Source organism: Lacerta agilis, chromosome 7, assembly GCF_009819535.1.
Source record: "Lacerta agilis isolate rLacAgi1 chromosome 7, rLacAgi1.pri, whole genome shotgun sequence".
NCBI classification, from domain to species: Eukaryota; Metazoa; Chordata; class Lepidosauria; order Squamata; family Lacertidae; genus Lacerta; species Lacerta agilis.
Genome location: NC_046318.1, coordinates 23,424,124 through 23,438,519, shown reverse-complemented (window position 1 = coordinate 23,438,519; position 14,396 = coordinate 23,424,124). Strand labels below are relative to the sequence as shown.

The 14,396-nt window shown below is 40.8% G+C and overlaps 1 protein-coding gene across 3 annotated transcripts in view; it reads right to left on the bottom strand.

The window, feature by feature from the left end:
* CDYL (chromodomain Y like) overlaps nt 1-14,396 on the bottom strand; it is an 89,261-nt gene that overhangs the window by 52,265 nt on the left and 22,600 nt on the right. For 2 of the 3 annotated variants that reach the window (XM_033154500.1, XM_033154501.1), the window contains exon 2: nt 2,483-3,140. In XM_033154500.1, the coding sequence (XP_033010391.1) occupies nt 2,483-3,140 (658 nt within the window). The remainder of the gene's footprint in view (nt 1-2,482; nt 3,141-14,396) is intronic. The other variant, XM_033154503.1, reaches the window with a different exon arrangement.

Below are 14,396 nucleotides of genomic sequence, written 5' to 3'. Positions count from 1 at the left end.
TCCCAGTGAGTTTGGTGGGGCTTACTCATAAGTAAGTGCACACAGGGTACAGCTACAAATCTGAAACTTGGCTGAAATTGTATGAACCCCCCCCCACACACACACACCTGAGAGTAATCCCAGTGAACACAGCAGCATTTAAGCATGCCTAGAATTGCCCTGTTATTCACTCAAGTTGAAGTCGTTGCACTTGTTGAACAAAAATGTATCATCTTACCTTTAAACAGTAAACGGTGTGAAAGACATGGCAAAATACTAATCACAACATGGAATTCCCTTGTGAAAGGGCAAAACTTTTATTTTCTACAAAGTGATTTACTAAAGATACTACCCATGTTTACTCAGAAGGAAGCCTTACTGGGTTCAATAGGGCTTAAAGGTAAAGGTAAAGGGACCCCTGACCATTAGGTCGTCGCGGACGACTCTGGGGTTGCGGCGCTCATCTCGCTTTATTGGCCGAGGGAGCCGGTGTACAGCTTCCGGGTCATGTGGCCAGCATGACTTACTCCCTATTGAATGTATCCAGGAAAGCAACTATCGCCTCAGCTCAAATGTTCACATGGTGGTAATGCTGAAGAGCAGATCAAGCCCTTCCCATCTACATGTGTGTGTGTGGGGGGGGGGTCATTATGGTGTGTGTGCACCAGAAAAGTCAATCTGGTGTTCCTACTGGTCTGGCCATACTGCACTAAACACCTTGATGCTTTGTAGCGACCTTTCCTGCCAGATTGGTAGTACTGGGGTTCTGCCCTACCAGGCAAGCCACTTCTACTCAATGTCTTCACATAAAATGCCATGTACTTTACAAAAAGAAAGAAAAACAAACAGATCCTTGCTCCATGATCTTAGAACTAAAAAAAAAAATGCATTAAGAACCACTACTGAATAAAGGAAAACAGGGAAATAATTAATACCATACATCTAGCCATCATCAGCTCAGCATGGCATAAAATGAAACTCACAAAGGCAAGGGCAGCCGAAGAGCTATTAAAATTTTAAAAAATTTCCGTGGGATTATTTCAAGGAATGATTCAAAGAACAAATGCATAAATCTGAAAACGAAAAGTGAGAATATGACTTGTTTCCTATCAAATTGTCCGTGAGCTGTATGACTAATTCCTAACATCAATGAAACATTGCTTACTTTGGGCCCAATTTCAAGATACGTGAGCCAACAGAAAGCAATAATGCAGTATTAGTGAAAGGTAAACCTAATGACAAGACAACAAATATAACTTACTGAAAATGCCAGTTTGCCAGTTGCAACTATCTCAGGAAACTCAAATTGGCAAATGTTTAGGGTGGTGGAATTCAATAGGACATAATAAAATAGTTCCCTCAGTGCAAGCATTTCTGCTTGCCAAACAGAACAAACTTCCCTCCCCCTGCTCACTGTTCTGGGGTTATCCCAACCCCCCAAGTTGATGGGGGGGCATGGGACACACAGGATGTCAGGGACTGGCAGGGCTTTGACAAGTGTGTAGTGGAGGCAGAATACCAGGGGATTGACCCAGAATATGGGGTCAGTGATTTATGGGGTTTGGAGCCAGCCATGAGGCAAGAGCCAGGGCAGGGGGAGGAAGAATGGCCAGAGCTGTCAGAGATGAAGATGGGTGCACAGGACACGTTGGAGAAAGAGGCTATTCAGGTGAGGGATGGCCAGGAAAATCCCCCCCCCCCGCACCATTGTCTCCTAGATCCAGATGGGACGTGGAAGAGAGAAGAGCAGCAATGGCTTCCATGTAGGAGAAGCCTCATGGGGGTACATAAGCTGGTGGGGTGTGTGGTCCCATTGCCGCCGCAACTGCACCACAAGGTACAGATCTGGGGATATCCGCATAGAGGCTAGAAGGATGTGTATGGGCATACCCAGAGCACCATGGGAGTTGCTGTAAGTAAGTGCTTTTGTCAAAGAATTAACTATCAGGTGTACGCCTTCCTCGGCTAGGGGTACCCAGGACACAGGGGGATGAGAGCAGAGCAAAGCCCCGTTTGAATTGGTGAACTCATTGCACTGATTTCCACTAGCGCAACTATTTAATTGAATCCAACTCTTAAGTGTTTTTGGCAGTTTTCATCAATGAAAAAAAAGCAACTGAGACAGTGAGTGCATTCATTCACATGCCACAGTAAGTTGTGAGTTAATGGCTTACTATAAATGTGTCTTCAAACAATCACAATCTGAAGCCAAGGTTTGTTCTTGGCTTGCAAAATTACGGTTTGAATGGAAGAAACCACAACCCCTAGTTCAAGTGTAATGCTAAACCAAGGATCATGGTTTGTGGCTAGCAGGGAGGTGCTAAGCCGGAACCACCTGCCTGCTCACAGTAAACCATTAAGCCATGGCTTACCGTCACATGTCAATGCACCTGTTGTGTGTAGCACAGCTCTTACGCCAAAACAAAAACACACTACTGCAAGCAATGAGCCGAACAGCTTTTTGCTAAGGTACAAGGTTGCCAAAATATGCATGTACACTTACCTTTACCATTTATTGTTAATGCAGATGCAATGGTAGCTGTTACTGGCACAGGTAATTGTGGCACTAATGGGTGTATTCTTGGTCTGCTCCCCATCCTAGCCCGTTCTTCTCCAGGTCCTAATAAAGCTCCAACAGGTTTCTCTGCTGCCACTTCTGGTGCTACAGAATCCTCCTGATCTTGTTCAATGCGGTCCAGCTTATCCGGGCTTTCACTTTGAAAGCCATCCACTGCTGTCCGACTCTTGATAGGACTTTTGGGCACAAGAATTTTGATACCTGACTTTGCAAGGTCCATGTTTTTTCTACTGGAAAGAGGAGTGTTGTTTTTCCGAAACTTCTGCGCTGCAAACAACTGATTGTTTTTTGATTCATGGTCCTTTCCAATAACTATGGACTTTGGGGTCTTTGAAAAAGAACTATTAGTAGATCTAGAAATTTGTTTTCTTGCATTATTTGGAGATGTCCTATTTGTCCTTGTTAATGTGCTTTCTTTTTGCTTTTCGTTGTGATGTCTATTGAATTCATGTATATATTCCTCACAATTCACAAGGTGCTGTTCGGGCTCCCACGTGTCATCTTCACTCTCGTAGCCTTTCCACCGCACTAAATATTCCGTTTTCCCCTTCTTGTTTTTCCTTTTATCAACAATTTTCTCTACCTGTTGGAAGAAAGATTACAGATGGCGATGAAGACTTGCTTGTGAAAGCTTAAAAATGTACATGTGAAATACACGATGAACTACTTGCAGTAATATACTCAATAAAACAGCTGTTACTTTGCATATTCAGTAGAATCGTGCCCTTTAAATGCTGGCAATTAACTATACCTCTGCTTGTTACTCTATGAGATCAAAGAATCTGAAACTTAAACTTCTTCCAATTATTTTGTATGTACTGAAAGTGAACAACTTGTTGTCATGGTGATGAGTAAAAGAAAAATTGTACCATGGCCACATGTTTAATCTGTTATCATGTGCACTGCTATGCTGCGTGAGCTTCAGTCACACATTGAAAATTACTATACCCATTGAACACTGCTCTGTCACACAAAGTAACCATGATTCATGACATTTAATGAGGTAGCTCATGGTTTTTGATGGAAAGAACAACTAGCAGAAGACAAGAGCTTTTAACTCTAGCAACAACATGCTTTGGAAAATCCTTGGACAAGTCACATCCCCATTATCTAATCTGTTAAAAAAGAAAGGAAAGTGAGATTACAATGAGAAATTCAAGGCTTCTTATGGGTTCTTTACATTCTTTCATCATTCCTCTCCCCCTCCACACACTGACTCTTTCTCCTGTAAGATAAAGGAGGTAAAATTTATTAAAGCTATAGGGATGTACAGTGTGGAAAAGAAAGCTAACACATCCTTCTCACCTCACAAACTACAATCCCTTCCACTGCCTCAAAAACTGCTTCCGGGGACTGCAGTAGATCGAAAGGACTTCCAAAAGTTAGCTGCCTCATCTTATTGAGCAGAAACACTTTTTATTAGTGCAAAGCCTCCACTGACTACAACCCCACAGCATTTAACTCTAAGTATTGTGTCAACATATTACAGGAAACAAAATATTTCTCATTTTTAACTTGAAAAGCCTATGGCTAAAGACATGGTGACTTATATCATACAAACCATTTAAACTGAAGTTACTAGCAAAAATAAAAGTTTATACTGACTTATTATTCAAATGCCAAATATGTTCTCTCTCCCTCACACACAGTGGCTTCCTTTGCATGTTACAGTAAGTTAGTTTGTCTTAAACCATGCTGAGCATTCTTTGAATATAATGTATGATGGCCTGGTTCGAACGTCATGCCATATAACAATACTTTCAAACTGTGGCAGGCGTTATTGTTTTTGTTTGTTACCATGCTATGTATTTTTGTGTTTTTATATTGCAAACTGCCCTGTAGTCCTCAGATGAAGAGGGTATACAAGTCGGATGAATAACAAAAATAACAATGCTAAGCCACAGTTTGTATTAAACAATGGTTTTAAATGATTTTACTCCTCCCTCCTTATGCTGGTCTACGACCGTAATGAAGTGTTGGTTGATTGATTGATTGATTGATTTTGATTGATTGATTGTTTAATCATAGAAATGTCTCCCTGCCCTGCATGTTGTGTGAAGGGGAATGTTTGTCAATCAGCAGATACATATGGATGGTAGAAAAAATGGGTGTTTCCATTCACCACCAGTATGTGGTGGCCCTCAACCACTTTCTCTGAAATGGAGCTCTTACAAGAGATGTTCCCAATGGATTACCACAAAGAACAAGTACTATATTCCATCCATAAAGGAACAAACATATGTGTTTTCCAAAGCATCTTCAACAAACAGATTTCTCGCAACGTTCAAGACCAAAGTCCTATTTCTATAGTCACTCTGCATTGCAAAAGAACACAGCACAAAATCATTTCCAGCAGATAAAAACATGTTGAGAGAGTGCCATCTAATCTAAGTTTCATTTTGGGCAATGGCTAGATCTGCGCATGTGTGTGTATAAATATATATGCATCTGGGGAGAATTTAGATATTGTATGACAATAGATGTGCACACTTTTTCACAATATGTATTTGTGTGTATCTTAATAAAACCATAATGTATTGTCAAGAGAGAGAGATCTAACATAATGGATACTATAATGGAATACTGAAAGAAAAAGCTCATATAAAGACAGAGGGGACATTAGTTTACTCAGCATATGCTTTGGAGTAAAAAAAAAAAGTAAAAATTACAATGCAGCAGTTAATTCTAAATAGATTCAAAACAGCAAATGTGTATCTCTCAATTTTTCAAAGATGGAGGCGAAAGGAGTAAAGGATTGTATCCACTACATTCTATTCATAGTAGACCCATTGAAATTAATGAACCTAAATTAAGTATGTTCATAATTTCAATGGGTCTACTCTATGACTCATGTTGGATACAACACTAAGAACATTTCAGTGACTTAGGGAACAAGACCTCTTGTTTGAGCACGAGCCAAAAGTAGATCAGAATGCACTACTAGATCAGAAGATGATCTTCAATGGTTTCTGATTCCCAACAGAAACAGCAAAAGTACTTTTCTTCTTCTAAATTAGGCTATAAAATCTCTAATCTGTTGCAATCCAGATGTCAATTTGTACTTGTATAACCAAGTCATCCCTTTGTATGACTCATGAGACACTGCAACCAGCCAACTGTTCATTTTTCTTACATAGATACCCTCCATATATCTCCTATACAAAAGAACCAAACATAAAAGAAACAAATATTTTCCAAACAGGAAGAAAGTTCTCCCAGGTTGTTGGTTTTAAATTACAGCAGAAATTTCTAAGAACATCTCAATCTCAAATTGTAGAACATCTTAATCCCAAGAACAAACAAAAATGTATATATTTTACACTCTGTGTATAAAGAATAGCCTCACAACCCACACATTTCAAAGGGAATCCATTTTGGTCAGAGAGGATGAAATAAACACATTGGTACAGCCTATCAGGAAATTCAGCACCTGAGCATAGTGAAAGATAGGTTAACATGCAGAGAATATTCAAAGTGTGGGATTTACAAGATGAGAGAAGAGTGAAGGAAATACATAAATAATAATAATAATAATAATAATAATAATAATAATAATACACACATTGAAGCAGTTGAGATCTCTTAGGTAACCTAGGATAACAGTAGGATACTGATATATATGTGCAGTGTAGTGAAGATATTTTTTGCACAAATATAGGTAGTGTTACATCTGTATGTTGCGCAATTAACAAGGGCAAAGGAAGAGCAAAGCACAAATAGAAAATTTGTTAAGGCATTTCTACAGTTGCATTACATGAACCCATAGCCTTTTCTACTGGGAAGTCCCATTTCACAGTTATTAGTGCTGAAATTCTTCATGGTTGCACCTAAAGTATTAACTTCTGACCAGTTTGTTTGAAGAACCTGAAAAAATATACTAGCTTGCTAATAGGCAAGTACAGTAGTACCTTGGTTTACAAACTTAATCCTTCCGGAAGTCCATTCTTAAACCAAAACCGTTCTTAAACCGAGGTGCACTTTCCCTAATGAGGCCTCCAGCCGCCGGTGCCTTTCCATCATTTGGATTCCATTCTTAGACCAAGGTAAAGTTCTCAAACCAAGACACTACAGTATTTCCATTTTTGCGGAGTTTGTAAACCAAATCATTCTTAAACCGGACTGTTCTTAAACCGAGGTACCACTGTACCTGTGATTCGGTGATAACCATGAAAGAGGGAAAGCCCTTTCTCGTCACCGGCACACATTTCAAAGCTAGTCACATAGGCAGGTAGCCAAGACTCACCTCTTCTCCACCAGCCTGCTCACTCACCTGTATGGAATTTCTGGTCCTAATGGCTACTAGACAAGTTATTAACTGTAAGGCTGAGCTTACACAGAAAAAAATGTTTGGCCTGCTTTGTGACACTTTTTAGCATTCCAAAGGTTTCCTTTCAGTATTGGCTCATAGGTAAAATGTATAAGGCCATCAAAATCTAATGTGCACACAAAATATATTGAACAACTAATTTGGTAAAGTCAAGCAAATAAATAAATAGGGAAAAGTGTGTGTGTGTGTGTGTGTGTGTGTAAATTTATATCTTTTCCAAATGTGGTAGTATAAAATTTTAATTCCTGTGCTTCAAAATGTACTTCATACAAGCCTCTATTATTAAACTTGGTTTTTCATTTTAAGTGGTTAGCCATTTCTGAAGCAGTCTCATTTATACACATTTATTTATACTAAAAGCCTCAGTGCAACACAAGAGCCTTTTTATGCAAGAACTGTTTGTTTTTAGGATAAAATATTAGTTCAAAGCATTTCCACAAACGAGAAAAGGGTCTTCCATCCAGGTTTAGGTATTCATTTGATTTCCAGTTAAGGTTTCAAACAAAAAATGAATATCTAAACTCCAGTATTGTATTTTAAGGCTACACTTAACAACATTTTTTATTTTTGAAATTTTGTTGGTAAGTATTAAGGGAACTTGACGAGAGAAGTCACAGATAAAAGTTTTACTTTACCATACAGTGTATAATTCTGAAAAAGTACTCAAGGGACTCCAAGCTCCAATTTCAAATGAGTCCCTCCCATCAAGGACTTCTCTATATTTAGCTCGTGTACATGAACACAATGTCTTAAGACTTAGTTCTTATGCATATACATCTGGGAAACTGTATTAATTCTTGAAACCAGTTCAACCCCTTACAACTGCTCCCAATCCAATCAGCAAAATTCAGTATATGCATACACATCCTTAGAAATCTAGGTTGAATAAAAGCTACAAACCAATTTCTCTACACTTGCTATCAGTTTAGTAGCGGTCATCTATGTATTTATTACATTTAAATCACATCTTTCTAAAAACATTTGTATTCAAAGCAGATACATTATAATATAATTTAACAACAGCTAAAGCTCAATTAAAAAGTATATTAGAGCTAATTTGAAATTACAAAGCAGATAATGCAGCAATCTGCTGAAAGCAACTATGAGGTCAGATTAAATCCTTTAGGAAGGGCATTACTTTTGTCTTAACTACCAAGAAGAAACCTGTCCTTCATGTGTCCACCACTTCAAGACTGCAGGAGGACACAGAGTTGGGCCTCAATGTATTATCACTATGATTAGGCTTATTTATAAGGGTGCATCAACTGAAAGCATAGATCTTGTTTCTCCTGCTTGTGAGCTGAGCTGGGGGAAGGGATCAGGAGAGCAACCACACAGGTGAATACATGTACTTTCCCAATTACTGTCTCCTTGCATTTAAAAAAGGGTCAAATTGCAAATACACAAGGGTGACCTCGCTTTTGCGCAAAGTAAGGGGAAATTCTCTGCTCCTCTGCCTTTCTCCAAGGAAAGGAAGGGGAAATTGCTGGTTTGGCCTTGCACTGCTGAGCTACGGTCAGTGGAGACCACAGCCATACACCAACCAAGAACGCCCCAGCATTACTTGCAACCTTGCAGCTGGAGAGAGGAGCTGTGGTTGCTATGCAACTACGGAGCTAATCAGGGACCAACCTCAAGGTTGGGGAAGGGGGGAGGTTGGGACTCAGGATCAGCTTTTAGGTATGACAGTACAAAATGAAAGCCGATGTGCTTCATATAAAATGATAGGAAAACATTCATGCAGTCTAGTAATGCCACCATAATATTCTATGCACCACACTTTTTAAGATTAGGGCTCTTATAAAGTTTGGACATATAACTGTAGAACAAGTAACACTCTCATACTTACAGTATCTTAGTGACTGAAGTTGAAGAATCCAGTAATGGCCAATTTATTACAGATGCATGAGTCACCTGATCTAATGTGCCAATTTGTAAATTCTAACAAACTAAGGGAACATTAGAAATCATTTTAAGATTGAAAACTTAAGGAAGTAATTTTGGCTGCAACATAAAAGGCAACCTCGCTTCTGGTTCCAAGATGTGTGTGCCCCCCCCCAGTAGGTTCCCTTGAATTGTGAGGGCTATCTCTCTGTTAGGGTTACTCTCTTAGCACTCCCTCTGAGTTACAGTAGGTCAACCCAACCCATCTCCCAGTGGGAGGGGATGTCACATATTAGCAGAAGAATCAAAGTGTAATTCTGGTCATGCTTTTCAGCTTGGCACTCTTTCCAAACTTCTTCCCCCTGGCACTCCCTAGCTTCTTTGATATTTTCAGCCTAGCTAAAAACCTAAGGGAATGCACAGACTCACACTGTCCCTTCAAGCCACTCCTTTCACTCGTTAGGAGGAATTGCACAATTCAAGTACCCAAGAATTTGTTCTGCTTTGAACTAAAAAAGGCTTGCCTATTTTCAGTTCCCACCATTGCCTTTGTCTGCATGGGAACAGAATCAGTCCACAGCTTGTTTTTGAAGAAGAAGCAAAACCCACAACAGTAGCTTGTTCAAAAGTGACTTCTCTATCCTTGGTATGGGGTCCATGTGTCAAGCTTCCAGGTCTCTCGCTAGTCCCCAAGGAAGAAGTCCCCATTCTTCCTCCTATGTGAAACAGGTAAATATTTGTGCTTCTAATATACGTGCTCCAAAGGTCTGCACTTTTATTTGCCATGGTTTCTTTCTCCTAATTCTGCCAGCTCCGGGTCTCTAAGGTGCTACTGGAAGGATTTATTTTTTATTTTGTTTTGACAGTGTGAACATGTTGGCTGAATGCATATGTATATGTTTGTGAACTATCAAGGACATGCATTAACAGGACATTTCTGGGCAGAGAAGATTCCCTGCCAACCCACTTACTTCACCAGGTACCTGACCATGTCAACTGTCAATGTGGGCCCTGGGAAGCCAACTTGCAGCCTGTGGTCTTCCTTATGTGTGGCCTTTCACTGTGTGAATGCTATCAAAGGGAATTTTTTCATAAACCCCCAATGATACCGCAGCACTCGGGAAATTGTAGGCACCAAGCATGAGCACAACATAAAATCGAAGCCTCTAACTAACTTATGCAAATACGCCCTTGCAGACAGTTACATATGTATAAGGCACATCTCTTTAAATGGAGTATTAAGATTCATAACCATGAGTGTAATTTTAGCTCTAGAGCAGTGTTTCACAAACTTGGTTCTCCAGCTGTTGTTCAGCTACAACTCCCATCATCCCTGACCACTGGTCCTGCTAGATAGGGCTGATGGGAGTTGTTGTCCAACAACAGCTGGAGACCCAAGTTTGGGAAACACTACTCTAGAGGATTGTAGCCAGCGCTTGTGCATTGAGTTCCATTTGCAAAACTGGACTTTCCCCTCTTCTCTCCCTCAAAATCTGCTCTAGAGGGAGAGGATAGGAAAGGAAAGGTCAAATGGACAAGCGGAAGTCTACTGTACTAGAGCAACAGCAGTGCTGGACACAGCCCTTAGTCTAAAGAATAATTTAACAAGTGAGTAATTTCTCATGAATTGCCCACTGTTTCAGAGCGAGAACTGCATAGCAACATTTGCACATCTGGTGACAAAGGAATGGGGTAAGCAAGAGTTATAAAACAAATTGAACCCTAAATTGCTTACACTTCTGTTTTTGAGCATGAGTTTCCACACCTCTTTTGAAATAATGTTAAAATAATTTGAAAATCAATTAACTGTTCTGTGACCCAAGTATATTTGTGTCAAAACATTACTTAGGGAGCACTTTAGCATCTCAAATGCTAAGCATGAGCTCTGCACTGTTATGTGTTCTATTGTGGTGAATATTTTTGTTGCATTATGAAACAAAGTATTAACACTATTTGAAAGTTTTGAAGTCATTGGGAGAAGGTGTATCAAGAAAGCTATGATGAAGAAAGCATATTCTACTACTTTCCTTGGGTTGGGTTACTGTCATTTGGCTTTACTGAGGCACTGCTACACATACAACTTATTTTATTTATATATTTAGAAAAGCTTTCAAGGCAGAATACAAGAATTATGCATCTTAGACCAGCCTTCCCCAACCTTCTGCCCTCCAAATGTTTTAGACTACAATTCTCATCAGCCCCAGTTAGCATGCTCAATTGTCAGGTATTATGGAATGACAGTCCTAAAATCTGGAGTGCACCCAGTTAAGAAAAGACTGCTATTAGCCAAATGTTTCTCAAACTTTTAACACTTAAGACAACCAAGCCAAACTTTCTGATGGCTTCCCACATTTCTACTTTTATATAATAAAATTATGTTTATGTTTTCCCAGGCCATAGAATGCTGGTAGATGAAATGGGAAAATCAGCAAAAGTAGCCTTTCCCTGAAACTAAGGGAGCCAGCAGAAAACTTTATTTTTTATCACAGTATTTCCCTCCTGCATCTCCATTAATTACAGATTTAAATAAAAAGATGAACACAGCAGATCACGTTTATTGTTAAAAGCTAATTTCAAGCTAAAATTAGAATGATTGTAAGGATTATTTAGGCAAGTAAATTAGCCTCAGTTTCTAGCAGTTTCTTTATCAGCAAGCACTGCTATCTTAATCATCATTCATGATTACCCCCAACCCTTCCCATCAATAATATGCCAAATTCATGTACAGAAAAATCCAAAAGAGGCCAAAGGCCAGCTGAGGGACCACTGGAAGTGGCTTGAAGTTGCATTCCACCAGCAGAGAGGAGCTGTGCTTGTGGGCCAGCACTTACACTCCCAGTACAAACCACCCAGTATGTGAGTGGAAAACTCCCTCAGAGAACATACAGTATACCACTGGGGGTGTCACACTGGTAGGTAGCAAGGCCTGAAACGAAGCATTCTGAGGGGGTTTCTGAGGCAGCCTTAGTCCTCAACTCCCCGACATGCCCACAGGGCAGGCTCAAAACTACACCAGTTCTAGAGCTTACATAGTTAATTCCCTTCCCAATTGTGGTGGGGGGGTTGATGGAAAACGGAAAAGACAAGTTTGAAAAACCCACTCTGGACATCTTTCGCAGGCTGGAAGAAGCCAGTGGCAATTTGGATGCAGCAGAGCAACCTCCAGTTTTCCTTCAAGCAAAATAGGACTGCAGATTTAGTTATAAAAATGTCTGTCACATAGGGAGGAGGAAAAAGAAAGCACATCTATTCCAACGGTATGGAGCTGTATTCTACATTGCCCTGAACAATTTTCTTTTCTTTTAGATACTCACACTTAGATCTTGCTATCTCAGACATAATGGCACTCGTACCAAACGCATTTGACACAAAATCACCACCGCTTCATTATGGCTAAGTAAGAAACAGGGATACCCTTAATATTTAAAGAACTGCAGAGAGTTCTTTCATAAATTACTAAAGAAACCATAACAACCCATGGGGAAACTCATAAATTTGAGTTTATGAAGAGAAAGTGCCAGAAAATCTATTGGAATCTTTCATTCCATTGTATGTTCCTTTTCCTGGGACAAAGTATACTTCACTAGGCCTAGGGCACACCTGATAGCCCATGAATTCCTATTTTGCTAACATGGATGGGACTGCTACAGCAGAAGAAGCAATGTCCCAATGAAATGGAATTTTAAAAGCACTGCAGGCCACAGTCTCCATGTTATATCACCTCCTAAAACACATTCTTGTCTGAATTGTAATTTGGCAGTATCTGCCACATGAAATGAAGCTGCCATGGCTATATTAATAAGCACTACTCAATTAGCATACAGTGTTAAGTACTGCCTCTCTCACTGATGAAGCAATAGGAGTGGCAGATGAAGAATTTATTAAACATAATTGTCAAAATAAATCAAACATTTGCCAAAATAATAGACAATAGATACAGGTGGGATATGGACAGATCTCAACTAAGATGCAAAATTTTAAGACCATTTATAAGGTTGTGTTGCCCAAGGACCAGTTCTGCCACCACTGATGATGTGTGGGGTCCTCACAGATATTCAGCTTGGAAAAGGCTCTATTGTTTGGATGTCACTTTGTAAAGAAGGTATCTATCAACCTGCAGAGTTTCCATCAAGACCACTAGCAGCCAAAATCGAGAAGGTGAAACCCTTTGTGCAAGGTAGCTGTTGTGGCACTTCTAAAGTACCAAATCTCTCTCCCATTTTAAGGTGATGAAGTCTCACCTTAACACCTGTAAAGGACGCTAAGTAGTAAAAGGAAGCACTACAATTTCCACATAAGAACAATACAGTAAGCATTATGTCACTCAAGGTTTGTACCCCACATCCAAAAGGTGCACCCAACTCCCATTTGGACCCCACACGTTTACACGTAACACCCACAAATGTGGGGTGAACCAAACCCTACCCTTTGACTTCATTTTTACATCTGAAACGCCTTCCCTTTGAAACTGAACTTCTACATATAGAAGAAAAAACTAACTACACTATCCCCCTGTTCTACGTGGGGGGCTTTGGGAGAACCCAAGAACATTGCAGTCAGCTCCCCCCTCCCATTATAGTCTTTTGTATGGATGTTTGAAGACAACTTAATACTGAGACCACACACATCAGTAGAGAAGATGGAAGCCCTAGTCACAGTGAATATTTCAGAGAAAACACTCACACCCCCTCCAACCTGGAAGAGGTAACATGTATTCTCCCTTCAGATTCGGTTTCTTATTTGCTTGCCTAACTTTCCAAGAAGCTACTCATGCCACCTCAAGAAATTTTATTAGGCCTCCTATGCTCCCCATTTGCTCTAGCTCAATCTCCCTCGGAATCTGTCTTGTCTATTCTATGACTTTGATCCAAAGGTGGATAAACTGTGATCTTGTTAAGACTCCAACTTTCATCAGTCTCAGACAGCATGACCAATAACTAAGGATGGTGGGAGCTGGAGTCCCCCAACATCTGGGGGCAGGCTTGCTACCCCTGCTTCAATAATTGCAAATTTAATTAAAATGCTGTGCGTAGTTTTCCTGTGATTTTTGGAAGGTGCCATGGCCTCTGGGCTAGTGCAATAATAAACATGATGGTGTATTTCCTACGGCTTGGTTTCTTTTGAGTGCCAATAATAGATCTGTAACACACCGAGTGGCCCTCTATGTACTGACTGCACAAAAAAATCTGGAAAAGGAAGTTAGATATAACTGCTCTAAGTTGTTTTGGTGGTTCAGAGATTTAATCTGAAATCAAGACAGATTAAAGATTGTTGGGTGTCTCTGTTATCTTCTCCAGTGGCGTAGCGTGGGTGGTGCTGGGGGGGCCAGTGGCACCGGGCGCAAGATCTGGGGGGGGCGCGCTCGCACCGACGACCCCCTCGGCACCCGCCTCCCATGACAGAGGCACCCTTCTCTTCCCCTCCCGCACCTGACGCCGCCGCTGCTGAGGGAGCTGCTGCTGCTGAGGCGTTTGCCGGCCGACGGCAGCCGCGGGGAGCCTCCGCGGCGGCTTCTCCGCAGCAGCAGCAGGAGGAGGCGGCGGCAAACGGGGGCGCAGGTCGCCGCCGTCGCTCCCGCCATATCCAAAGGCCGAAGACGTCGCCGGCCTCTCGCGCCGGTCCGGGTCA